The sequence below is a fragment of the Panulirus ornatus genome, chromosome 30 (assembly GCF_036320965.1).
Source record: "Panulirus ornatus isolate Po-2019 chromosome 30, ASM3632096v1, whole genome shotgun sequence".
NCBI lineage: Eukaryota > Metazoa > Arthropoda > Malacostraca > Decapoda > Palinuridae > Panulirus > Panulirus ornatus.
In genome coordinates, this window is record NC_092253.1 from 16,731,613 (window position 1) to 16,758,421 (window position 26,809).

Consider the following 26,809-nt stretch of genomic DNA (forward strand, 5'->3'; position numbering starts at 1 on the left):
ATATATATTATTTATTTTATATATTTTTTTTTTTTTGCTTTGTCGCTGTCTCCCGCGTTTGCGAGGTAGCGCAAGGAAACAGACGAAAGAAATGGCCCAACCCACCCCCATACACATGTATATACATACGTCCACACACGCAAATATACATACCTACACAGCTTTCCATGGTTTACCCCAGACGCTTCACATGCCCTTAATTCAATCCACTGACAGCACGTCAACCCCGGTATACCACATCGATCCAATTCACTCTATTCCTTGCCCTCCTTTCACCCTCCTGCATGTTCAGGCCCCGATCACACAAAATCTTTTTCACTCCATCTTTCCACCTCCAATTTGGTCTCCCACTTCTCTTCGTTCCCTCCACCTCCGACACATATATCCTCTTGGTCAATCTTTCCTCACTCATTCTCTCCATGTGCCCAAACCATTTCAAAACACCCTCTTCTGCTCTCTCAACCACGCTCTTTTTATTTCCACACATCTCTCTTACCCTTACGTTACTTACTCGATCAAACCACCTCACACCACATATTGTCCTCAAACATCTCATTTCCAGCACATCCATCCTCCTCCGCACAACTCTATCCATAGCCCACGCCTCGCAACCATACAACATTGTTGGAACCACTATTCCTTCAAACATACCCATTTTTGCTTTCCGAGATAATGTTCTCGACTTCCACACATTCTTCAAGACTCCCAGAATTTTCATCCACTCCCCCACCCTATGATCCACTTCCGCTTCCATGGTTCCATCCGCTGCCAGATCCACTCCCAGATATCTAAAACACTTTACTTCCTCCAGTTTTTCTCCATTCAAACTTACCTCCCAATTGACTTGACCCTCAACCCTACTGTACCTAATAACCTTGCTCTTATTCACATTTACTCTTAACTTTCTTCTTTCACACACTTTAACAAACTCAGTCACCAGCTTCTGCAGTTTCTCACATGAATCACCCACCAGCACTGTATCATCAGCGAACAACAACTGACTCACTTCCCAAGCTCTCTCATCCACAACAGACTTCATACTTGCCCCTCTTTCCAAAACTCTTGCATTTACCTCCCTAACAACCCCATCCACAAAACAAATTAAACAACCATGGAGACATCACACACCCCTGCCGCAAACCTACATTCACTGAGAACCAATCACTTTCCTCTCTTCCTACACATACACATGCCTTACATCCTCGATAAAAACTTTTCACTGCTTCTAACAACTTGCCTCCCACACCATATATTCTTAATACCTTCCACAGAGCATCTCTATCAACTCTATCATATGCCTTCTCCAGATCCATAAATGCTACATACAAATCCATTTGCTTTTCTAAGTATTTCTCACATACATTCTTCAAAGCAAACACCTGATCCACACATCCTCTACCACTTCTGAAACCACACTGCTCTTCCCCAATCTGATGCTCTATACATGCCTTCACCCTTTCAATCAATACCCTCCCATATAATTTTCCAGGATACTCAACAAACTTATACCCCTGTAATTTGAGCACTCACCTTTATCTCCTTTGTCTTTGTACAGTGGTACTATGCATGCATTCCGCCAATCCTAAGTTACCTCACCATGAGTCGTACATACATCAGATATCCTTACCAACCAGTCAACAACACAGTCACCCCCTTTTTGTAATGAATTTCACTGCAATACCATCCAAACCTGCTGCCTTACCAGCTTTCGTCTTCCGCAAAGCTTTTACTTCCTTTTCTCTGTTTACCAAATCATTCTCCCTAACCCTCTCACTTTGCACACCACCTCGACCAAAACACCCAGTGTCTGCCATTCTGTCATCTAACATATTCAACAAACCTTCAAAATACTCACTCCATCTCCTTCTCACATAACCACTTCTTGGTATTACCTCCCCATTAGCCCCCTTCACCAATGTTCCCATGTGTTCTCTTGTCTTACACACTTTATTTACCTCCTTCCAAAACATCTTTTTATTCTCCCTAAAATTTAATGGTACTCTCTCACCCCAACTCTCATTTGCCCTCTTTTTCACCTCTTGCACCTTTGTCTTCACCTCCTGCCTCTTTCTTTTATACATCTCCCAGTGATTTGCATTATTTCCCTGCAAAAATCATCCAAATGCCTCTTTCTTCTCTTTCACTAATAATCTTACTTCATCATCCCACCACTCACTACCCTTTCTAATCTGCCCACCTCCCACGCTTCTCATGCCACAAGCATCTTGTACGCAAGCCATCACTGCTTCCCTAAATACTTCCCATTACTTCCCCACTCCCCTTACATACTTTGTTTTCACCTTTTTTCATTCTGCACTTAGTCTTTCCTGGTACTTCCTCAACGTCTCCTTCCCATGTTCACTTGCTCTCAGCACTCTCTTCACCCCAGCATTCTCTCTTCTTTTCTGAAAACCTCTACAAATCTTTACGTTCACCTCCACAAGATAATGATCAGCCATCACATCTCAGCACATTAATATCCAAAAGTCTCTCTTTCACACACCTGTCAATTAACACATAATCCAATAACGCTCTCTGGCCATCTCTCCTACTTACATATGTATACTTATTTATATATCTCTTTTTAAACCAGGTATTCCCAATCACCAGTCCTTTTTCAGCACACAAATCTATAAGCTCTTCACCATTTCCATTTACAACACTGAACACCCCATGTACACCAAATATTCCCTCAACTACCACAAACTCACCTTTGCATTCAAATCACCCATCATTATAACCCAGTCTCGTACATCAAAACTACTAACACACTCACTCAGCTGTCCCCAAAACACTTGCCTCTCATGATCTTTCTTCTCATGCCCAGGTGCATAGGCACCAATAATCACCCATCTCTCTCCATCCACTTTCAGTTTTACCCATATTAATCTAGAGTTGATATGGGTAATTGCCTCTCATTATCGTTTTTTCATAACCAGGTGCATAGGTACTAATAATCACCCATCTCTCTCCATCCTTATTCAGTTTTACCCACATCAATCTAGAATTTACTTTCTTACACTCTATCACATACTCCCAGCACTCCTGTTTCAGGAGTAGTGCTACTCCTTCTCTTGCTCTTGTCCTCTCACCAACTCCTGACTTTACTCCCAAAACATTCGCAAACCACTCTTCCCCTTTACCCTTGAGTTTCGTTTCACTCGGAGCCAAAACACCCAGGTTCTTTTCCTCAAACATACTACCTATCTCTCCTTTTTTCTCATATTGGTTACATCCACGCACATTTAGACACCCCAATCTGAGCCTTCAAGGAGGATGAGCACTCCCTTCGTGACTCCTTCTTCTGTTTCCCCATTTAGAAAGTTAAAGTACAAGGAGGGGAGGGTTTCTAGGCCCCTACTCCCGTCCTCTTTAGTCACCTTCTATGACATATGGGGAATGCATGGGGAGTATTCTTTCTCCCTATCTACAGGGATATTATTATTATTATTACTCTAAATAAATAGATAAGTAAATAGATAAATACTTTTATTATTATTATAATTATTATTATTATTATATTATAATTATTATAATTATTATTGTCGAAATGTGTGTGGATGTAACCAAGATGTGAAAAAAGGAGAGATAGGTAGTATGTGTGAGGAAAGGAACCTGGATGTTTTGGCTCTGAGTGAAACGAAGCTCAAGGGTAAAGGGGAAGACTGGTTTGGGAATGTCTTGGGAATAAAGTCAGGGTTAGTGAGAGGACAAGAGCAAGGGAAGGAGTAGCAGTACTCCTGAAACAGAAGTTGTGGGAGTATGTGATAGAATGTAAGAAAGTAAATTCTCGATTAATATGGGTAAAACTGAAAGTTGATAGAGAGAGATGGGTGATTATTGGTGCATATGCACCTGGGCATGAGAAGAAAGATCATGAGAGGCAAGTGTTTTGGGAGCAGCTGAATGAGTGTGTTAGTGGTTTTGATGCACAAGACCGGGTTATTGTGATGGGTGATTTGAATGCAAAGGTGAGTAATGTGGCAGTTGAGGGAATAATTGGTATACATGGGGTGTTCAGTGTTGTAAATGGAAATGGTGAAGAGCTTGTAGATTTATGTGTTGAAAAAGGACTGGTGATTGGGAATACCTGGTTTAAAAAGCAAGATATACATAAGTATACATATGTAAGTAGGAGAGATGGCCAGAGAGCGTTATTGGATTACGTGTTAATTGACAGGCGCGCGAAAGAGAGACTTTTGGATGTTAATGTGCTGAGAGGTGCAACTGGAGGGATGTCTGATCATTATCTTGTGGAGGGTCAGATGATGATTTGTATGGGTTTTCAGAAAAGAAGAGTGAATGTTGGGGTGAAGAGGGTGGTGAGAGTAAGTGAGCTTGGGAAGGAGACTTGTGTGAGGAAGTACCAGGAGAGACTAAGTACAGAATGGAAAAAGGTGAGAACAATGGAAGTAAGGGGAGTGGGGGAGGAATGGGATGTATTTAGGGAATCAGTGATGGATTGCGCAAAAGATGCTTGTGGCATGAGAAGCGTGGGAGGTGGGTTGATTAGAAAGGGTAGTGAGTGGTGGGATGAAGAAGTAAGATTATTAGTGAAAGAGAAGAGAGAGGCATTTGGACGATTTTTGCAGGGAAAAAATGCAATTGAGTGGGAGATGTATAAAAGAAAGAGACAGGAGGTCAAGAGAAAGGTGGAAGAGGTGAAAAAGAGGGCAAATGAGAGTTGAGGTGAGAGAGTATCATTAAATTTTAGGGAGAATAAAAAGATGTTTTGGAAGGAGGTAAATAAAGTGCGTAAGACAAGGGAGCAAATGGGAACTTCAGTGAAGGGCGCTAATGGGGAGGTGATAACAAGTAGTGGTGATGTGAGAAGGAGATGGAGTGAGTATTTTGAAGGTTTGTTGAATGTGTTTGATGATAGAGTGGCAGATATAGGGTGTCTTGGTCGAGGTGGTTTGCAAAGTGAGAGGGTTAGGGGAAATGATTTGGTAAACAGAGATGAGGTAGTAAAAGCTTTGCGGAAGATGAAAGCCGGCAAGGCAGCAGGTTTGGATGGTATTGCAGTGGAATTTATTAAAAAAGGGGGTGACTGTATTATTGACTGGTTGGTAAGGTTATTTAATGTATGTATGACTCATGGTGAGGTGCCTGAGGATTGGCGGAATGCGTGCATAGTGCCATTGTACAAAGGCAAAGGGGATAAGAGTGAGTGCTCAAATTACAGAGGTATAAGTTTGTTGAGTATTCCTGGTAAATTATATGGGAGGGTATTGATTGAGAGGGTGAAGGCATGTACAGAGCATCAGATTGGGGAAGAGCAGTGTGGTTTCAGAAGGGGTAGAGGATGTGTGGATCAGGTGTTTGCTTTGAAGAATGTATGTGAGAAATACTTAGAAAAGCAAATGGATTTGTATGTAGCATTTATGGATCTGGAGAAGGCATATGATAGAGTTGATAGAGATGCTCTGTGGAAGGTATTAAGAATATATGGTGTGGGAGGCAAGTTGTTAGAAGCAGTGAAAAGTTTTTATCGAGGATGTAAGGCATGTGTATGTGTAGGAAGAGAGGAAAGTGATTGGTTCTCAGTGAATGTAGGTTTGTGGCAGGGGTGTGTGATGTCTCCATGGTTGTTTAATTTGTTTATGGATGGGGTTGTTAGGGAGGGGAATGCAAGAGTTTTGGAAAGAGGGGCAAGTATGCAGTCTGTTGTGGATGAGAGAGCTTGGGAAGTGAGTCAGTTGTTGTTCGCTGATGATACAGCGCTGGTGGCTGATTCATGTGAGAAACTGCAGAAGCTGGTGACTGAGTTTGGTAAAGTGTGTGAAAGAAGAAAGTTAAGAGTAAATGTGAATAAGAGCAAGGTTATTAGGTACAGTAGGGTTGAGGGTCAAGTCAATTGGGAGGTAAGTTTGAATGGAAAAAACTGGAGGAAGTAAAGTGTTTTAGTTATCTGGGAGTGGATCTGGCAGCGGATGGAACCATGGAAGCGGAAGAGAATCATAGGGTGGGGGAGGGGGCGAAAATCCTGGGAGCCTTGAAGAGTGTGTGGAAGTCGAGAACATTATCTCGGAAAGCAAAAATGGGTATGTTTGAAGGAATAGTGGTTCCAACAATGTTGTATGGTTGCGAGGCGTGGGCTATGGATAGAGTTGTGCGCAGGAGGGTGGATGTGCTGGAAATGAGATGTTTGAGGACAGTGTGTGGTGTGAGGTGGTTTGATCGAGTAAGTAATGTAAGGGTAAGAGAGATGTGTGGAAATAAAAAGAGCGTGGTTGAGAGAGCAGAAGAGGGTGTTTTGAAATGGCTTGGGCACATGGATAGAATGAGTGAGGAAAGATTGACCAAGAGGATATATGTGTCGGAGGTGGAGGGAACGAGGAGAAGTGGGAGACCAAATTGGAGGTGGAAAGATGGAGTGAAAAAGATTTTGAGTGATCGGGGCCCGAACATGCAGGAGGGTGAAAGGTGGGCAAGGAATAGAGTGAATTGGATCGATGTGGTATACCGGGGTTGATGTGCTGTCAGTGGATTGAATCAGGGCATGTGAAGTGTCTGGGGTAAATCATGGAAAGTTGTGTGGGGCCTGGATGTGGAAAGGGGGCTGTGGTTTTGGGCATTATTGCATGACAGCTAGAGACTGAGTGTGAACGAATGGGGCCTTTGTTGTCTTTTCCTAGCGCTACCTCGCACACATGAGGATGGAGGGGGATGGTATTCCATGTGTGGCGAGGTGGCGATGGGAATGAATAAAGGCAGACAGTGTGAATTGTGTGCATGGGATTGTCCACAATCACATGTTTACCAAATGGGGTCCTAGCTTCGTCTCTTCGATGTATATCAACTGACTGTTATATTTCTCTCTCGTTTCTCCCCTAATGATGTGATTATTACACGAAAGTGCACTTGGGAACTTTTCGTGTTTTATTTTCCCCCGTGGACTCATAGGAATATCTTGATCACGTGCAAAATTGTGATCTTTTCCAACATACATACATATACATACACATACACAGACTTTCTTCTTTTTCTTTCATACTATTCACCATTTCCCGCTTTAGCAAGGTAGTGACATACACAGACAAATACATATTTACATATGTATATATTCATACTTGCTTGCCTTCATCTATTTCTAGTGTCATTCCTGCCCCATAGAAAATAGCATCATCACCCCTGCATCAGTGAGTGTAGCGCCAGGGAACAGACGAAAAAAAAAAAGGCCACATCCACTCACACTCATTCTCTTACTGTCATGTGTAATGTTTTGAAACCACAGTTCCCTATCCACATCCAGGCTTCACTGACATTTCCTTGGTTTATCCTGGACATTTTACATGCTAAGATTCAGTCCATTGACAGCACATCGACCCCGATGTACCACATTGTTTCAATTCACTCTATTCTGTCCATGCCATTCACCCTCCAACATGTTCAAGCCCCACTTGCTCAAAATCTCATTCACTCAATCCTTCCTCCTCTAATTTGGTCTTCCACTTTTTATTCCCTTCACCTCTGACACAAATATCCTCTTTGTCAACCTTTCCTCAATCATTCTCTCCATATGTCCAAACTATTTCAACAAACCTGCTCTCTCACCCACACTCTTTATATTGCCATACATCTCTCATACCCTTTCATTACTTATTGTATCATACCACCTCATACCACATATTGTCCTCAAACATTCTATTTCCAACACATCCACCCTCCTCTGTACAACTGTATCACTCCCAGAACCTTTGCCTCCTCCCCCACCCTATGACTCACTTCCACTTCCATGGTTCCATTTGCTGCCATGTCTGCTCCCAGATAACTAAAGTACTTCACTTCCATCAGTTTTTCTCCATTCAGACTCACATCCTAACTAACTTGTCCTTCAAACCTGCTGAACCTAATATATTTACTCTTATTCACATTTACATTCAACTTTCTCCTTTCCCACGTTTTCCATACTCAGTCACCAACTTCTGCAGTTTCTCACTCGAATCAGCCACTAGAGCTGTATCATCGTGAACAACAATGGACTCACTTTCCGTACCCTCTCATCCCCAACTGATTGCATATTCTCATCTGTCTCAAAAACTTGTGTTTACCTCCCTAACGACCCCAACCTTAAACAAATTAAACACCGTTTGGAACTAGTCACTCCTGTCTTCCTACTCATATATATGCCTTACACCCTTAATAAAAACTTCTATGCTTCTAGCAGCTTGCCTCCCACCCTATATATTTTTAAGATCTTCCACAAAGTACGTCTATCAACCCTGTCATTTGCCTTTTTTTAGATCCATAAATACCATTTACAAATCCATCTGTTTCTCTAAGTATTTCTCACATACATTCTTCAAAGTAAACACATGATCTACTCATCTTCTACCAATTCTGAAACCACACTTTTCTTCCCTAATCTGATGCTAGGTGCATGCCTTCATCCTCTCAATCAATACCTTCCCATACAATTTTCCATGTGTACTCAACAAACTTATGCCTCTGTAGTTCGAAGTCACCTTTATCCCCTTTGCCATTGTACAGTGGCACTACACAACCATTCCACTAATCCTCAGGCACTTCACCATGATCCATACATACATTGATTATCCTTACCAAGCAGTCAACAACACAGTCACCCTCTTTGTTGATAAATTCAACTGCAGTACCATGCAATCCTGCTGCCTTGCCAAATTTCATCTTCCTCAAGGCTTTGACCAAAACACCTTACATCTGCCACTCTGTCATCAAACACATTCTAGAATCCTTCAAAATACTCAGTCGATCTCCTCCTCCTCACTCCATCACTACCTGTAATCACTTCGTCTCTCTCACCATAACTCTCATTTGCCCACTCTTTCAACCCTTGCACCTTCCTCTTGACCTTTTGCTGCTTTCTTTTGTACATCTCACAGTCATTTGCACTTCTTCCTTGTAAGTACTGTCCAAATGTCCCTCTTTTTTCTTTCACTATCGACTTTACTACTTCATCCTACCACTCACTACCCTTTCTAATCTGCCTATCTCCAAACTTTCTCATGCCACGTGCATCTCTTGCACATGCCATCACTGCTTCCCTACATATATCTCATTTCTTATCCACTCCCCTCACTTAAATTGCTCTTACCTTTTGCCATTCTACACTCAGTTTTTCTTGGTATTTTTTCACACAAGTCTTTTCAAGCACATTTACTCTCACCACTCTCTTCTCTTTGCATTTTTTTTAAAAGCTTTACAAATTTTCACCTTCACCTCCACAAGATAGTGGTCAGACATCCCAGCAGCTGCCCCTCTCTACACATTTACATCCAAAAGTCTCTATTTTACATGCCTGTCAATTAATATGTTTTTATTTATTCATTTATTTATTTTGCTTTGTTGCTGTCTCCCGTGTCAGCGAGGTAGCGAAAGGAAACAGACGAAAGAATGGCCCAACCCACCCACATACACATGTATATACATACACGTCCACCCACGCAAATATACATACGTATACATCTCAACGTATAAATATGTATACACACACAGACATGTACATATATACACATGTATATAATTCATACAGTCTGCCCTTATTAATTCCCATTGCCACCCCACCCAACATGAAATAACAGCCCTCTCCCCCCCTCATGTGTGCGAAGCAGCACTAGGAAAAGACAATAAAGGCCACATTTGTTCACACTCAGTCTCTAGCTGTCATGTAATGATGCACTGAAACCACAGCTCCCTTTCCACATCCAGGCCCCGCAGAACCTTCCATGGTTTACCCCAGACACTTCACATGCCCTGGCTCAATCCATTGACAGCACGTCGACCCTGGTATACCACATCATTCCAATTCACTCTATTCCTTATTAATTCCCATTGCCACCCCACCCAACATGAAATAACAGCCCTCTCCCCCCTCATGTGTGCGAAGCAGCACTAGGAAAAGACAATAAAGGCCACATTTGTTCACACTCAGTCTCTAGCTGTCATGTAATAATGCACCGAAACCACAGCTCCCTTTCCACATCCAGGCCCTACAGAACCTTCCATGGTTTACCCCAGACACTTCACATGCCCTGGCTCAATCCATTGACAGCACGTCGACCCTGGTATACCACATCATTCCAATTCACTCTATTCCTTGCACGCCTTTCACCCTCCTGCATGTTCAGGCCCCGATCACACAAAATCTTTTTCACTCCATCCTTCCACCTCCAATTTGGTCTCCCACTTCTCCTTGTTCCCTCCACCTCTGACACATATATCTTCTTGGTCAATCTTTCCTCACTCATTCTCTCCATGTGACCAAACCATTTCAAAACACCCTCTTCTGCTCTCTCAACCACTCTCTTTTTACTACCGCACATCTCTCTTACCCTATTATTACTTACTCGATCAAACCACCTCACACCACATATTGTCCTCAAACATCTTATTTCCAGCACATCCACCCTCCTGCACACAACTCTATCTATAGCCCATGCCTCGCAACCATACAACATTGTTGGAACCACTATTCCTTCAAACATACCCATTTTTGCTTTCCGAGATAAAGATCTTGACTTCCACACATTCTTCAAGGCTCCCAGAATTTTCGTCCCCTCCCCCACCCTATGATTCACTTCCGCTTCCATGGTTCCATCCGCTGCCAAATCCACTCCCAGATATCTAAAACACTTCACTTCATCCAGTTTTTCTCCATTCAAACTTACCTCCCAATTGACTTGACCCTCAACCCTACTGTACCTAATAACCTTGCTCTTATTCACATTTACTCTCAACTATCTTCTTTCACACACTTTACCAAACTCAGTCACCAGCTTCTGCAGTTTCTCACATGAATCAGCCACCAGCTCTATATCATCAGCGAACAACAACTGACTCACTTCCCAAGCTCTCTTATCCACAACAGACTGCATACTTGTCCCCCTTTCCAAAACTCTTGCATTCACCTCCCTAACAACCCCATCCATATACAAATTAAACAACCATGGAGACATCACACACCCCTGCCGCAAACCTACATTCACTGAGAACCAATCACTTTCCTCTCTTCCTACACGTACACATGCCTTACATCCCTCGATAAAAACTTTTCACTGCTTCTAACAACTTGCCTCCCACACCATATATTCTTAAGACCTTCCACAGAGCATCTCTATAAACTCTTATCATATGCCTTCTCCAGATCCATGAATGCTACATACAAATCCATTTGCTTTTCTAAGTATTCCTCACAAACATTCTTCAAAGCAAACACCTGATCCACACATCCTCTACTACTTCTGAAAGCACACTGCTCTTCCCAATCTGATGCTGTGTACATGCCTTCACCCTCTCAATCAATACCCTCCCATATAATCTCCCAGGAATACTCAAAGAGAAGAGAGAGGCATTTGGACGATTTTTGCAGGGAAATAATGCAAATGAGTGGGAGATATATAAAAGAAAGAGGCAGGAGGTCAAGAGAAAGGTGCAAGAGGTGAAAAAAAGGGCAAACGAGAGTTGGGGTGAGAGAGTATCATTAAATTTTAGGGAGAATAAAAAGATGTTTTGGAAGGAGGTAAATAAAGTGCGTAAGACAAGGGAACAAATGGGAACTTCAGTGAGGGGGGCTAATGGGGAGGTGATAACAAGTAGTGGTGATGTGAGAAGGAGATGGAGTGAGTATTTTGAAGGTTTGTTGAATGTGTTTGATGATAGAGTGGCAGATATAGGGTGTTTTGGTCGAGGTGGTGTGCAAAGTGAGAGGGTTAGGGAAAATGATTTGGTAAACAGAGAAGAGGTAGTAAAAGCTTTGCGGAAGATGAAAGCCGGCAAGGCAGCAGGTTTGGATGGTATTGCAGTGGAATTTATTAAAAAAGGGGGTGACTGCATTGTTGAGTGGTTGGTAAGGTTATTTAATGTATGTATAATTCATGGTGAGGTGCCTGAGGATTGGCGGAATGCTTGCATAGTGCCATTGTACAAAGGCAAAGGGGACAAAGGTGAGTGCTCAAAAATATTTTTATTTATATATTTTATTATACTTTGTCGTTTTCTCCCGCATTAGCGAGGTAGCGCAAGGAAACAGATGAAAGAATGGCCCAACCCACCCCCATACACATGTATATACATACATGTCCACACACACACATATACATACCTATACATCTCAACATATACATATATATACACACACAGACATATACATATAAACACATGTACAAATTCATACTGTCTGCCCCTATTCATTCTCATTGCCACCCTGCCACACATGAAATGACAACCCTCCCATCCACATGTGCTCGAGGTAGTGCTAGAAAAAGACAACAAAGGCCACATTCGCTCACACTCAGTCTCTAGCTGTCATGTATAATTCACCGAAACCACGGCTCCCTTTCCACAGGCCCCACAAAACTTTCCATGGTTTACCCCAGATGCTTCACATGCCCTGGTTCAATCCATTGACAGCACGTCGACCCTGGTATACCACATCATTCCAGTTCACTCTATTTCTTGCAAGCCTTTCAACACGTTCACATGCCTTACATCATCAATAAAAACTTTTCACTGCTTCTAACAACTTACCTCCCACACCATATATTCTTAATACCTTCCACAGAGCATCTCTATCAACTTTATCATATGCCTTCTCCAGATCCATGAATGTTACATACAAATGCATTTGCTTTTCTAAGTATTTCTTACATACATTTTTCAAAGCAAACACCTGATCCACACACCCTCCAGCACTTCTGAAACCATACTGCTCTTCCCCAATCTGATGCTCTGTACATGCCCTCACCCTCTGACTCAATACCTTCCCGTATAATTTCCCAGGAATACTCAACAAACTTATACCTCTGTAATTTGAGCACCCACTCTTATCCCCTTTGCCTTTCTACAATGGCACTATGCAAGCATTTCACCAGTCCTCAGGCACATCACCATGAGTCATACATACATTAGATATCCATACCAACCAGTCAACAATACAGTCACCCCTTTTTTTAAGTGTTTTGGGAGCAGCTGAGTGAGTGTGTTAGTAGTTTTGATGCACGAGACCGGGTTATAGTGATGGGTGATTTGAATGCAAAGGTGAGTAATGTGGCAGTTGAGGGAATAATTGGTGTACATGGGGTGTTCAGTGTTGTAAATGGAAATGGTGAAGAGCATGTGGATTTATGTGCTGAAAAAGGACTGGTGATTGGGAATACCTGGTTTAAAAATTGAGATATACGTAAGTATACGTATGGAAGTAGGAGAGATGGCCAGAGAGCGTTATTATGTTAATTGATAGGTGCACCAAAGAGAGACTTTTGGATGTTAGTGTGCTGAGAGGTGCAACTGGAGGGATGTCTGATCATTATCTTGTGGAGGCGAAGGTGAAGATTTGTAGAGGTTTTCAGAAAAGAGAGAATGTTGGGGTGAAGAGAGTGGTGAGAGTAAGTGAGCTTGGGAAGGAGACTTGTGGGAGGAAGTACCAGGACAGACTGAGTACAGAATGGAAAAAGGTGAGTACAAAGGACGTAAGGGGAGTGGGGGAGGAATGGGATGTATTTAGGGAAGCAGGGATGGCTTGTGCAAAAGATGCTTGTGGCATGAAAGGCATGGGAGGTGGGCAGATTAGAAAGGGTAGTGAGTGGTGGGATGAAGTAAGATTATTAGTGAAAGAGAAGAGAGAGGCATTTGGATGATTTTTGCAGGGAAATAATGCAAATGACTGGGCAATGTATAAAAGAAAGAGGCAGGAGGTCAAGAGAAAGGTGCAAGAAGCAAAAAAGAGGGCAAATGAGAGTTGGGGTGAGAGAGTATCATTAGATTTCAGGGAGAATAAAAAGATGCTTTGGAAGGAGGTAAATAAAGTGCGTAAGACAAGGGAACAAATGGGAACATCAGTGAAGGGGGCTAATGGGGAGGTGATAACAAGAAGTGGTGATGTGAGAAGGAGATGAAGTGAGTATTTTGAAGGTTTGTAGAATGTGTTTGATGATAGAGTGGCAGATATAGGGTGTTTTGGTCGAGGTGGTGTGCAAAGTGTGAGGGTTAGGGAGAATGTTTTGGTAAACAGAGAAGAGGTAGTAAAAGCTTTGCGAAAGATGAAAGCCGGCAAGGCAGCGGGTTTGGATGGTATTGCAGTGGAATTAATATGTATTTTGATTATACCCTTTTATGATTTATCCTACTCACATACACACACTTGTTTGTATCTCATTTTAAACCAGGTATTCCTGATCACCAGTCTTTTTTTGGCACACAAGTCCTCAGGCTTTTCCCCATTTCCATTCACAACACTAAACACCTGATGCGCACCAAATATACCCTTAACTGCCACATTTCTCACCTTTGCCTTCAGATCACCCATTACTAATACCTGGTCTTGTGCACCAAAACTGCAGACATACTCACTTAGCTGCTCCTATAACATGATTTTTCTTCTCTTGACCAAGTGCATAAGCACCAATAATCACCCATCTCCCACCATCCAGTTTTCAGTTTTACCCACATCAATCAAGAATTTGCCTCTTTACACTCTATCACACACTACCACAACTCCCCCTTCAGGAGTAGTGCTCCTCTTTTCTTAGCTCATGTCATCTCACCAACCCTTGCCTTTACTCCTAAGATGTTTCCAAATCATTCTTGCCCTTTACCCTTGAGCCTCATTTCACTCAGAGATAGAACAACCAAGTTTCTTTCCTCAAAAATACTACGTATCTCTCCTTTCTTTTCATCTTGGTTACATCCACACACATCTGGACACCCCAGTCTGAGCTGTAAAGGAGGATGAGCATTCCTTGCTTGACTCCTGTTTCTTCTTTTAGAAATTTGAATACAAGAAGGGGAGGGTCTCCAGCCCCCCCACTTCTGAATCCTTTAGTTGCCTTCTGTGACACACGGGGAATACAGGGGTAGAATTCTTTCTCCCCTACCTCACGGATGATTATTATTACTATTATTATTATTATTATCATCATTTATCTATCTATTCGTTTATTATACTCTTTTGCTGTCTCCTGTGTTTTTGAGGTAGCACAAGGAAACAGAGGAAAGAATGGACTAACCCATCCACATACACATGTATATACATAAACGCTCACACACACACACATATACATACCTATACATTACAACGTATACATACACAGACGGGAATGGATGAAGGCAGCAAGTATGAGTATGTACATGTGTATATATGTATATGTCTGTGTATGTATATATATATGTATACGTTGAAATGTATAGGTATGTATATGTGCATGTGTTGGCACTTCCATGTGTATACATGTGTATGTGGGCGGGTTGGGCTATTCTTTTGTCTGTTTCCTTTTGCTACCTCTCTGATGTGGGAGATGGCAATTAAGTATAATACAAAATAATAATTATTCTTGATGAAGGATTGTAGATTGAAAATGACATGGATTCAAACTTTTCAATGAAGATGTCATTTTCTTATGGAGATGTGTGACACCTGTGAAGTGAATAAGGTTTCTCAGTGATAAAGCTGTTGCATTTATTAAGTAAAGCGAATAAAGATGAATGAACTTGAATAAATACGTCACGTTCTGCTGTTGCATTTATTAAGTAAAGCGAATAAAGATGAATGAACTTGAATAAAGACATCACGTTCTCACTTCCTCTCTCAGGCCCATAAAGAGCTGATATAAAACCCAAGGGATATGCAAGACTTTTCAGTGACACTCAGGGGTTACATGACATGTAATTAGGTGTCTGTATAACTTTTGTAATCCTTATGATAATTTGTAACTCCTTTTTCTTTTCATACATGCTACTTTACTGCATCTGGTATACCTTTAGGTTAACTGACTTTAATATTTACTCACATTTTGAAGGGAAAGAATTTATTTACTCTTCAAAAATTACCTTGAATATGAGTTGAAATATATATCTTTTGAGCAACAATAGAAATAAACTGATAACTGAAAACAGCTTTTGTGTAACAGACTTGCCACTTAATGTTTTTATTCACAGGTTGTGCACACCTCTAGATGGAAAAAATAAACTGGATGTAGCAAATTTATTCTCTGTCCTGGCTGGCAATGTGGAAGAAGTAGTACAGTACAACAAAGACAACAGAGAATTCGAAGGTGTCAAGGGTACCAATGTTACCATTGAAACAATTTGTGGTATTATGATGAACCAGTCGCAAGGCTCTCCTGTTACAAGGTATGGCTTACTTGCTTCTATCTCTCTATCTATCTATCCATATCTGTAATGCCTGTTTTTTCTGGAACTCCCTCAAGGGGGTGGCTATGGCAACTAGTGAACTCCAGTGCTGCTTCTTAGCCTTTAGTGCTTCACCCTTAACAGGCTGCTGGCACTGTTTGCAGGGGCTTCTACCTAATGACTAGTTCTACCCAGTGTTTCAACCTAATGCTCCAGCGTAAATGTTCCTACTTCTTTTATCTACTTCTCCTACATTTTGCCAAAAGTTTGGCAGGGCTAGCATATAGTGCTCACCACAGGAAAATCTAGTTTTGAAGAATGAGCTGTGCGAGTTAAGTGTTGCCAAGCATTATGTGTGACAAGGAGAGATTCTGTGGTTGTGGACAGAATGCCAATAATCAAGACAGCTATCTGGGTTGGAGGAGTAAAGTTTGACAACCACTGAAGTGCTGGATCATCACACAGCCATCACTAACCTTCCCAGTATCCAGGCAGGTAGTACTGATATTATGCTTTCATATTCTCTTTTGTTATTGAGTGTTAAATTAACCCAAGGTGTGTTGTTTGAGGACAAGAAGAATGCACCTATAGTACCCTTCATTAGAGGGAAAGGGAGCAAAAGTTCATGCTTGAAATGCAGAGTTGTAAGTCTGTTGAGTGTACCCCATAAAGTGTATCGGAGATTGGTAATTGAGAAGATGGTGGCATGCACTGAACATCTGACCGGGAGGAGCAGTGTGATTTAAGGAGAGGTAAAGGATGTGTGGGCCAGGAGTTCCTTTGAAGAATTTATGTGAGAAATACTTGGAGAAAAGAGATTGAATCTTTTGGCTTATATGGATCTAGAGAAAGCATATGATAGGGCTAAAGTTGAAAGAGAGGCCTTTTTTTCAAGTTGCTGTGAATATGTGGCATGAATGAAAAGTTACTAAATGTAGGGAGGAGTTTTTATGCAGAGAGCAAGGTATGTGTGAGTAGAAATGGAGGAAGTTGAATGGTTCCTGTTGAAGATGGGTCTGCATAAAGGATGTTGGTTGATTTTCTTTTTGTGGAAAGGAAGATGAGGGAGTTCAATGCAAGGGTCTTAGAGCAAGGGGTAGGCCAATGGTATGCAGGGGTATCGGGCGTGGGAGATGAATGAGTTGCTGTTCAAAAGGTGGCAGACACCAGAGAAAAATTCCAGAAGCTGATGACAGAGCTTAGGAAAGTGCATGAAAGGAGAAAATTGAGGGTGAATGGGAACAAAGTAAGGGAATGAGGTGTAGCAGGGGGAGGGACAAATGGTGTTAGTGTTAAGTTTAAAAATGGGGAGGACCAGGAGGAAGTGGAGTGCTTTCAGGTCTTGGGAGTGGATGTGGCAACATATTGAACCATGGGGGCTTAAGTGGGTCATAGGTTGGAAGAAGTGGCTTGGTTCTTGGGTACATTAAAGATGATGTGGAAGGAGAGCTCATTGTCTGTTAGGGCAGAGATGGGTATGTTTGAAAGTTTGTTAGCCTTGAGTAGAAAAGGAAGGAAGAGGGTGGATGTGCTGGAAATGAAATGCCAGAGGATGATTAGTGATGTGAAGTGGATTGAATGTGTAGGGAATGAAAGACAGAGGTGTGATAGTACGTGCAGCCTGTGTGAGTGAATTAAATAGGGTATACTGAAGTGGTTCCAGAGATATGGAGAGGATGAGCAAAGAAAGACTGTTTAAGAGGATCTGCACATCAGGAGAGGAGGGAGAAAGTGGTAGGGTAGACTGAAAAGGAGATTGAAGGATGGGATGAAGGAGTCTTCAGGGTATCTATCTATTTATGTATAATTTTGACCCATTCCTCCCTGGGAACTCCCATCAAGGGGGTTGCCACAGCAAAAGAGTCTCTACTTATCCCTGTCCTTACATGTCTTCCTCACATACACCATTCCATGAATTTTTCTGGGCCTGAACATTCTGGAGGGTAAGAGGTGTGTATGTGATAGAATGAATTGCATCAGTATGATACATGTGGTGGAGTGACATTCTGTCTGTGGGCTGAGCTAGGGTATGTGAAGCAGTCCAGGTAAATTGTGGCTTAGTCTTTGGAATTGGCTGTGAATATATGCGTTGTCTTCAGTAAGTTATAGAAGTCACTTAGTGAGTGGATATATGCAAATGAAGTTAGTGATTGGTCTTGAGGCTACCATGTGAAGGTGGGAGAAACAATTAGGTATGCAAGCTGATGACAGGGATGCCAACCTAGAACCTTCAGTGCACATTTGCTCAAAAAGCATTATTCCATCATATGCTCCAGCTGCCTCTAGTGGCATCACCATTACACATTACTTCCCTTTTTCAAGAACTATTCATTACTATGAACATAGAAAAGCCACTCTTACACAAACATCCAATGCACCCTCCTATCCCATTGTAGCCCCAAATTGAGCACCTCACAGACTGTGCAAGCTACACAACCTCTCCCTTCATTGGCCAATCTTTCTCTACTCCAAAGACCACCATTCACACACTAGTGTAGTACAGTTCAATGCTAATGACATCAGAAACATGCACACAGAAGTACTTATCCTTCTTCAAGAACATAACTTACACATAGCCCTCATCTAATAAACTATACTTGAACCCAGATCCTTCCCCACAGCCAGGACAGACATCGTGGACAAAGAGGAGTTCTTATGACATATATCAAAACATCCTATTCTCAGATAGAACTCCAAGCACAAAACAAACCACTTTTATAACACTTAAAATAGAATTCATGAAAATCAAACTACACAGCACTAACTACAACATAATCAACACCTACATACCTTATTTATCACCTGCCCTTCCAGATACTCTCCTTGACTGCAGAACTTAACCTATCCTATGTGGAGATTTCATTGCCCACCATCCTGCATGGCTCAACACTCTTGCCCAAGGTCCCTGAGGTGAACTACTCATTAATCACATCCACCCTTTCAGCATCCTAAACCTACTTATTCTGCCAAACTTCCAATCCACTACCTTCAGTAGCCATCCTTTCTAGTCATCACCTTGTGTACATTAGCACTACACACATAGACCACCTGTAGCACACTACATGAACTCTTCTCTTATCACATACCCATTCTGATAACACTGTGCATAACCCCACACAACAACCAACAAAGCAAACATGAAACTACTGGAAAGCACATTAGCCAACATTCACATATTGAATGGAATCCAAGCTCTATACTTCACTGTAAGTGATTTCCCATCTCTATATCATGCCACCACATCCTACATCAAGATCATAAACCAAGCCATCAAAAAGCATGTATCACAAGGTCTTAGAAACAAGAAGTATAACTCAAATTTCTCCCAAGTTGTAGACCTCATAGATTAAAGAATCTTCTCAGACAGAACCATTTACCATCATTAGAAATAAAAGAAAATCTAAACTCTTTTTTTAAGGAACACCTTAACAAGCCATATCACTGAAAACCATTCTTTTCTTGACACTGAACCACAAAACCTGCAGAAGGCAACTCTGGTACATGTAAATCAACATACGTTGCACCAGTCCAGCCCTCACACATGAGGAACTTTTGACCAAATCCAATGACATCCCTTCTCCTAAAGACAATGCAAGCATAATCTTGGAGTTCCGTACAAAAATCAGCCACAAACCAACTAACAGCTTCACTCCCACTGACACACTCATAGCAATTAAAAGTTTAAAGAACTCTCCCGCAGTAGGTCATGACACCTTGTTAAACTCCTTATAAAACACAATGGCCCAGTTGCAGTACTAGTGTTTACAGATATCTTGTCACTCTTGGTTACACAGCAAACTCTCTGACTTCTGGTAGCTTGTCAGTTTAGTGCTAATTCTAAACTGCTACAAACCACAAACCCTTTGAAAGACTGACTGACAGCAGAATCAAGCAAAATATTTACTCTTACACACCACACTATACTCAAACCTCACTTAACATATCATAGATGGATTCAACCAATCACTGCTCCCCTCCTGCTTATCATTAGTGGCAGTAGACATCAGTAAAGCATTAGGCACTGTTTCTTGATGTATCCTTGCACAAAGGATACTTTACACCACCCTCCATAACAATAACAAAAAGTGGTTGGTCAGTTTTATCGCTGGCTGCCAAGGCAGAGTCACTTATAAAGGCTTCATCTCTAAAACTCTAAAGGTCTTTAGTAGGGTTCCTCAAGAAGTAGTTCTTTCTCCACCCTGGGTCAGTCTTTTCCTTCTTAACCTTCCTTTACCTCCTGCAACTGCATTGTGAAGATCCTCTAATATGCAGATGACCTTACAGTCACCCCACAGCACATAGACACCACAGAAGTAACATGATTGCAAAACTGTATGACAATAGAATGTCTACATCAACACAGAAATCTTTAGCCACCCTTATGACTGCAGACAGACATATCCATCCTGCACTCATCATTTCGAATAGCCAGTTGCTCCTCCTTAGCACCACACCAAGTATTCAGGGCATCACTTATGCAGAGCTGCCACCCATTATATTTTTGCCATATTTATTTATTTTTTTTTTTTTTTGAGAAATATGGCAGTACAATTTTTCTTGGTAAAATACATTTTTTTTTTCAAATTCTGGTCGGATATTCATGTACATGTATTATGTATGTAATGTATTGGAAGTTCACAGGGTTGGACTGTTCAATACATAGTGTACATGATAGGTCTTACCATCTGACCCATATCTTTAACTTGTGTTAACAGGCTAGTCCTACTCCTAGCCCAGGCCCTCCTGAGGCTTCAAAAAGTCTTGCAAAATTATCATTTATAGAAGTGGGATGTATTTAGGGAAGCAGTGATGGCTTGTGCAAAAGATTCATGTGGCATGAGATAGGTTGGAGGTGGGTAGATTAGAAAGGGTAGTGAGTAGTGGGATGAAGAGATAAAGCTATTAGTGAAAGAAAGAAAGCAGCAGGAGGTCAAGGGAAAGGTACAAAGGTTAAAAAAGAGGGCAAATGAAAGCTGGGGTGAGAGAGTAACATTAAACTTTAGGGAGAATAGAAATGGGGAGGTAGTAACAAGTAGTGGTAAAGTGAGGAGATGGAGTGAGAATTTTGAAGGTTTGTTGAATGTGTTTGAGAATTAGGGTGTTTTGGTCGAGCCGGCAAGGCGGCAGGTTTGGATGGTATTTCTATGTAATTTATTAAAAAAAGGGGTGACTATGTTGTTGACTGGTTGGTGAGGATATTCATTGTATGTATGGTTCATGGTTAAGTGCCTGAGGATTGGCAGAATGCATGCATATAGTGCCATAGTACAAAGGCAAAGGGGATAAAGGTGAGTGTTCAGATTACAGAGGTATAAGTTTGTTGAGTATTCCTGGGAAATATGTGGGAGAGTATTGATTGAGAGGGTGAAGGCATATACAGAGCATCAGACTTGGGAAGAGCAGTGTGGTTTCAGAAGTGGTTGAGGATGTGCAAATCAGGTGTTTGCTTTGAAGAATGTGTGAGAAATACTTAGAAAAACAGATGTATTTGTATGTAGCACTTATGGATCTGGAGAAAGCATATGATAGGGTTGATAGAGATGCTTAGTGGAAGGTCTTAAGAGTATATTGTGTGGGAGGTAAGTTGCTAGAAGTAGTGAAAAGGATTTAAGTCATGTACGAGTAGGAAGTGAGGAGAGTGAGTGGTTCCCAGTGAATGTCGATCTGCGGAAGGGGTGAGTGATGTCCCCATGGTTGTTTAATTTGTGTATGGATGGGGAAGTTAGGGAGATAAATGCAAAAGTTTTAGAGAGAGGGGTGAGGATGCAGTCTGTTGGAAGTGAAAGGAACTGGGAAGTGAGTCAGTTGTTGTTCATGGGTGATACAGCTGTAGTGGCTGATTCGAGTGAAAAACTGCAGGAGTTGATGACTGAGTTTGGAAAAGTGTGTGAAAAGAGAAAGTTGAGAGTAAATGTGAATAAGAGCAAGTTTATTAGGTTCAGTATGGTTGAGGGACAAGTGAATTTGGAGGTAAGTTTGAATGGAGAAAAACTGGAGGAAGTGAAGTGTTTTACATATCTGGGAGTGGATTTAGATGCAGATGGAACCATGGAAGTGGAAGTGAGTCACAGGGTGGGGAAGGGGGGGCAAAGGTTCTGAGAGCATTGAAGAATGTGTGGAAGGTGAGAACGTTATCTAGAAGAGCAAAAATGGGTATGTTTGAAGGAATAGTGGATTTAAGAATGTTATATGGTCGTGAGGCACAGGCTATAGATAGGGTTGTGCGGAGGAGGGTGGATGTGTTGGAAATGAAATGTTTTAGGACAGTTGTGGTGTAAAGTGGTTTGATCGAGTAAGTATTGAAAGGGTAAGAGAGATGTGCGGTAATAGTGTGGTTTAGAGAGCAGAAGAGGGCATATTGAAATGGTTTAGTCACATGGAGAGAATGAGTGAGGAAAGATTTACAAAGAAGATATATGTGTCGGAGGTGGAGGGGATGAGGAGAAGTGGGAAACCAAATGGCAGGTGGAAGGTTGGAGTGAAAAAGATTTTGAGTGATCTGGTCCTGAGCATACAGGAGGGTGAAAGGTGTGCAAGGAGTAAATTGGAATGATGTAGTATACTGGGGTTAAGGTGCTGTCATTGGATTGAACCAGGGCATGTGAAGCATCTGGGGTAAACCATTGAAAGTTTTGTGGGGCCTTAATGTGGAAAGGGAGCTGTGGTTTCGGTGCATTACACATGACAGCAAGTAACTGAGTGTGATTGAATGTGGCCTTTTGTTGTCTTTTCCTATCACTACCTTGCATGTGCCCAGGGGGAGGGGAGGGGGGGGGGGCATTTCATGTGATGCTGGGTGGTGGTGGGAATGGATGAAGGCAGCAAGTATGAATATGTATATGCTTATTTTTTATTTATTATACTTTGTCACTGTCTCCCGTGTTAGCGAGGTAGTGCTAGGAAACAGACGAAAGAATGGCCCATCCCACCCACATACACATGTATATATATATACACGTATACACGTCCACACACGCACATATACATACCTATACATGTCAACATTTTTTTTTTTTTTTTTTTTTGCCGCTGTCTCTCGCGTTTGCGAGGTAGCACAAGGAAACAGACGAAAGAAATGGCCCAACCCACCCCATATATATATATATATATATATATATATATATATATATATATATATATATATATATATATATACACAGACATATACATATATACACATACATAATTCACACTATCTGCCCTTATTCATTCCTGTCGCCACCCCGCCACGCGTGAAATTAAAAACCCCCTTCCCCCGCATGTGCACAAGGTAGCGCTAGGAAAAGACAACAAAGGCCACATTCGTTCACACTCAGTCTCTAGCTGTCATGTATAATGCAACGAAACCACAGCTCCCTTTCCACATCCAGGCCCCACAAAACTTTCCATGGTTTACCCCAAACGCTTCACATACCCTGGTTCAATCCATTGACAGCACGTCGATCCCGATATACCACATCGTTCCAATTCACTCTATTCCTTGCACGCCTTTCACCCTCCTGCATGTTCAGACCCCGATCACTCAAAATCTTTTTCACTCCATCTTTCCACCTCCAATTTGGTCTCTCTCTTCTCCTTGTTCCCTCCACTTCTGACACAGATATCCTCTTTGTCAATCTTTCCTCACTCATTCTCTCCATGTGACCAAACCATTTCAAAACACCCTCTTCTTCTCTCTCAACCATACTCTTTTTACTACCACACGTCTCTCTTACCCTTTCATTACTTACTCGATCAAGCCACCTTACACCACATATTGTCCTCAAACATCTCATTTCCAGCTCATCCACCCTCCTCTGCACAACTCTATCTATAGCCCATACTTCGCAACAATATAACATTGTTGGAACCACTATTCCTTCAAACATACCCATTTTTGCTTTCCAAGATAACGTTCTCGACTTCCACACATTTTTCAACGCTCCCAGAACTTTCTCCCCCTCCCCCACCCTATGATTCACTTCCGCTTCCATGGTTCCATCTGGTGCCAAATCCACTCCCAGATATCTAAAACACTTCACTTCATCCAGTTTTTCTCCATTCAAACTTACCTCCCAATGGACTTGCCCCTCAACCATACTGTACCTAATAACCTTGCTCTTATTCACATTTGCTCTCAGCTTTCTTCTTCCACACACTTTAACCAAACTCAGTCAACAGCTTCTGCAGTTTTCACACAAATCAGCCACCAGCGCTGTATCATCAGCGAACAACAACTGACTCACTTCCCAAGCTCTCTCATCCACAACAGACTGCATACTTGCCCCTCTTTCCAAAACTCTTGCATTCACCTCCCCAACAAAACCATCCATAAACAATTAAACATCCATGGAGACATCAAGCGCCCCTGCCGCAAACCAACATTCACTGAGAACCAATCACTTTCCTCTCATCCTACTCGTACACATGCCTTACATCCTCAATAAAAACTTTTCACTGCTTCAAACAACTTACATCCCACACCATATATTTTTAATACCTTCCACAGAGCATATCTATCAACTCTATCATATGCCTTCTCCAGATCCATAGATGCTACATACAAATCCATTTGCTTTTCCAAGTATTTCTCACATACATTCTTTAAAGCAAACACCTGATCCACACATCCTCTACCACTTCTAAAACCACATTGCTCTTCCCCAATCTCATGCTCTGTACATGCCTTCACCCTCTCAATCAATACCCTCCCATATAATTTCCCAGGAATGCTCAACAAACTTATACCTCTTTAATTTGAGCACCCACTCTTATCCCCTATGCCTTTGTACAATGGCACTATGCAAGCATTCCGCCAAACGTCAGGCACCTCACCATGAGTCATACAAACATTGAATAACCTTACCAACCAGTCAACAGTACAGTCACCCTTTTTTTAATAAATTCCACTGCAATACCATCCAAACCCGCTCCTTGCTGGCCCACCTCATCCAAAACACCCTATATCTGCCACTCTATCATCAAACACATTCAACAAACCTTCAAAATACTCACTCCATCTACTCACATCACCACTACTTATTATCACCTCCCCATTAGTCCCCTTCACTGAAGTTCCCATTTGTTCCCTTGTCTTATGCTTTTTATTTACCTCCTTCCAAAACCTCTTTTAATTCCCCCTAAAATTTAATGATACTCTCTCACCCCAACTCTCATTTGCCCTCTTTTTCACCTCTTACACCTTTCTCTTGACCTCCCGCCTCTTTCTTTTATACATCTCCCAGTCATTTGCATTATTTCCCTGCAAAAATTGTTCAAATGCCTCTCTCTTCTCTTTCAGTAATAAAAAAAATGAGAGATAGGTAGTATATTTGAGGAAAGGAACCTGGATGTTTTGGCTCTGAATGAAAAGAAGCTCAAGAGTAAAGGGGAAGAGTGGTTTGGGAATGTCTTGGGAGTAAAGTCAGGGGTTAGTGAGAGGACAAAAGCAAGGGAAGGCGTAGCACTACTCCTGAAACAGGAGTGGTGGGCGTATGTGATAGAGTGTAAGAAAGTAAACTCTAGATTGATATGGGTAAAACTGAAAGTGGATTGAGAGAGATGGGTGATTATTGGTGCATATGCACCTGGGCATGAGAAGAAAGATCATGAGAAGCAAGTGTTTTGGGAGCAGCTGAATGAGTGGGTTATTAGTTTCGATGCACGAGACCAGGTTATAGTGATGGGTGATTTGAATGCAACGGTGAGTAATGTGGCAGTTGAGGAATAATTGGTGTACATGGGGTGTTCAGTGTTGTAAATGGAAATGGTGAAGAGCTTGTAGATTTATGTGTTGAAAAAGGACTGGTGATTGGGAATACCTGGTTTAGAAAGAGATATACATAAGTATACATATGAAGATTGCCATACAGAGGCTCTTTTCCAGTGATGACAAACCAACCAACCGTTCTGTGGAGTATTTACTTTAATCAGGACGTGAGTCAGAGGATCATCTCGTCCCCATCACATCATTCAGAGCGATACCAGTTTGCATCAGCCTTCACTCCTGCCTGCAGTAGCATGCTTTCCGACATGTTTCATGAGCTCCTTTCGCCAACGGAACTACCTTGGCCCACCAGTGATGCTACTACGTTTGTGAATCAAGAACCATTGCAACACAAACCTCGCCAGGTGGTAGAGTGTCCCGCAGTGTATCGAGACAGACTTCCCCAGAACTTTTTTAAAGGGGAAGTAAATGTTTATAGTTGTGTTACTGGAGTGATAGTTTTCATACATGGTGCTTTGACAAGAAAATAGTGAAATTGGAAAAAATGTAGCTTAGACATTGAAGCTTATTGATACAGTGGTTAAATTGATGAGAACTACTATTGACGTTTGTGTAAATAAATTAAACATTTTCCTCTTTCCATAGCCAGAGGTTGAACTATTATGTGACATTCATTTTTTTCATTTCATTTCAAGCTAGAAGTTTCAGTTTTCTAAATTGTTTCTTACATTTTTCATATGTATATATATGTATGTGTGTGTGTGTGTATATGTGTGTATGTATGTGTATGTGTGTGTATGTGTATATATATATATGTATATATGTATATATATATATATATATATATATATATATATATATATATATATATATTATCCCTGGGGATAGGGGTGAAAGAATACTTCCCACGCATTCCTCGCGTGTCGTAGAAAGCGACTAGAGGGGACGGGAGCGGGGGGCCAGAAATCCTCCCCTCCTTGTATTTTTTTTAACTTT

General features: G+C 41.6%; 1 protein-coding gene across 4 annotated transcripts in view; it reads left to right on the forward strand.

Moving 5' to 3' along the window:
- LOC139758427 (putative serine protease K12H4.7) overlaps positions 1-26,809 on the forward strand; it is a 245,973-nt gene that overhangs the window by 82,816 nt on the left and 136,348 nt on the right. For all 4 annotated transcript variants that reach the window (XM_071679823.1, XM_071679824.1, XM_071679825.1 and 1 more), the window contains exon 5: positions 15,913-16,107. In XM_071679823.1, the coding sequence (XP_071535924.1) occupies positions 15,913-16,107 (195 nt within the window). The remainder of the gene's footprint in view (positions 1-15,912; positions 16,108-26,809) is intronic.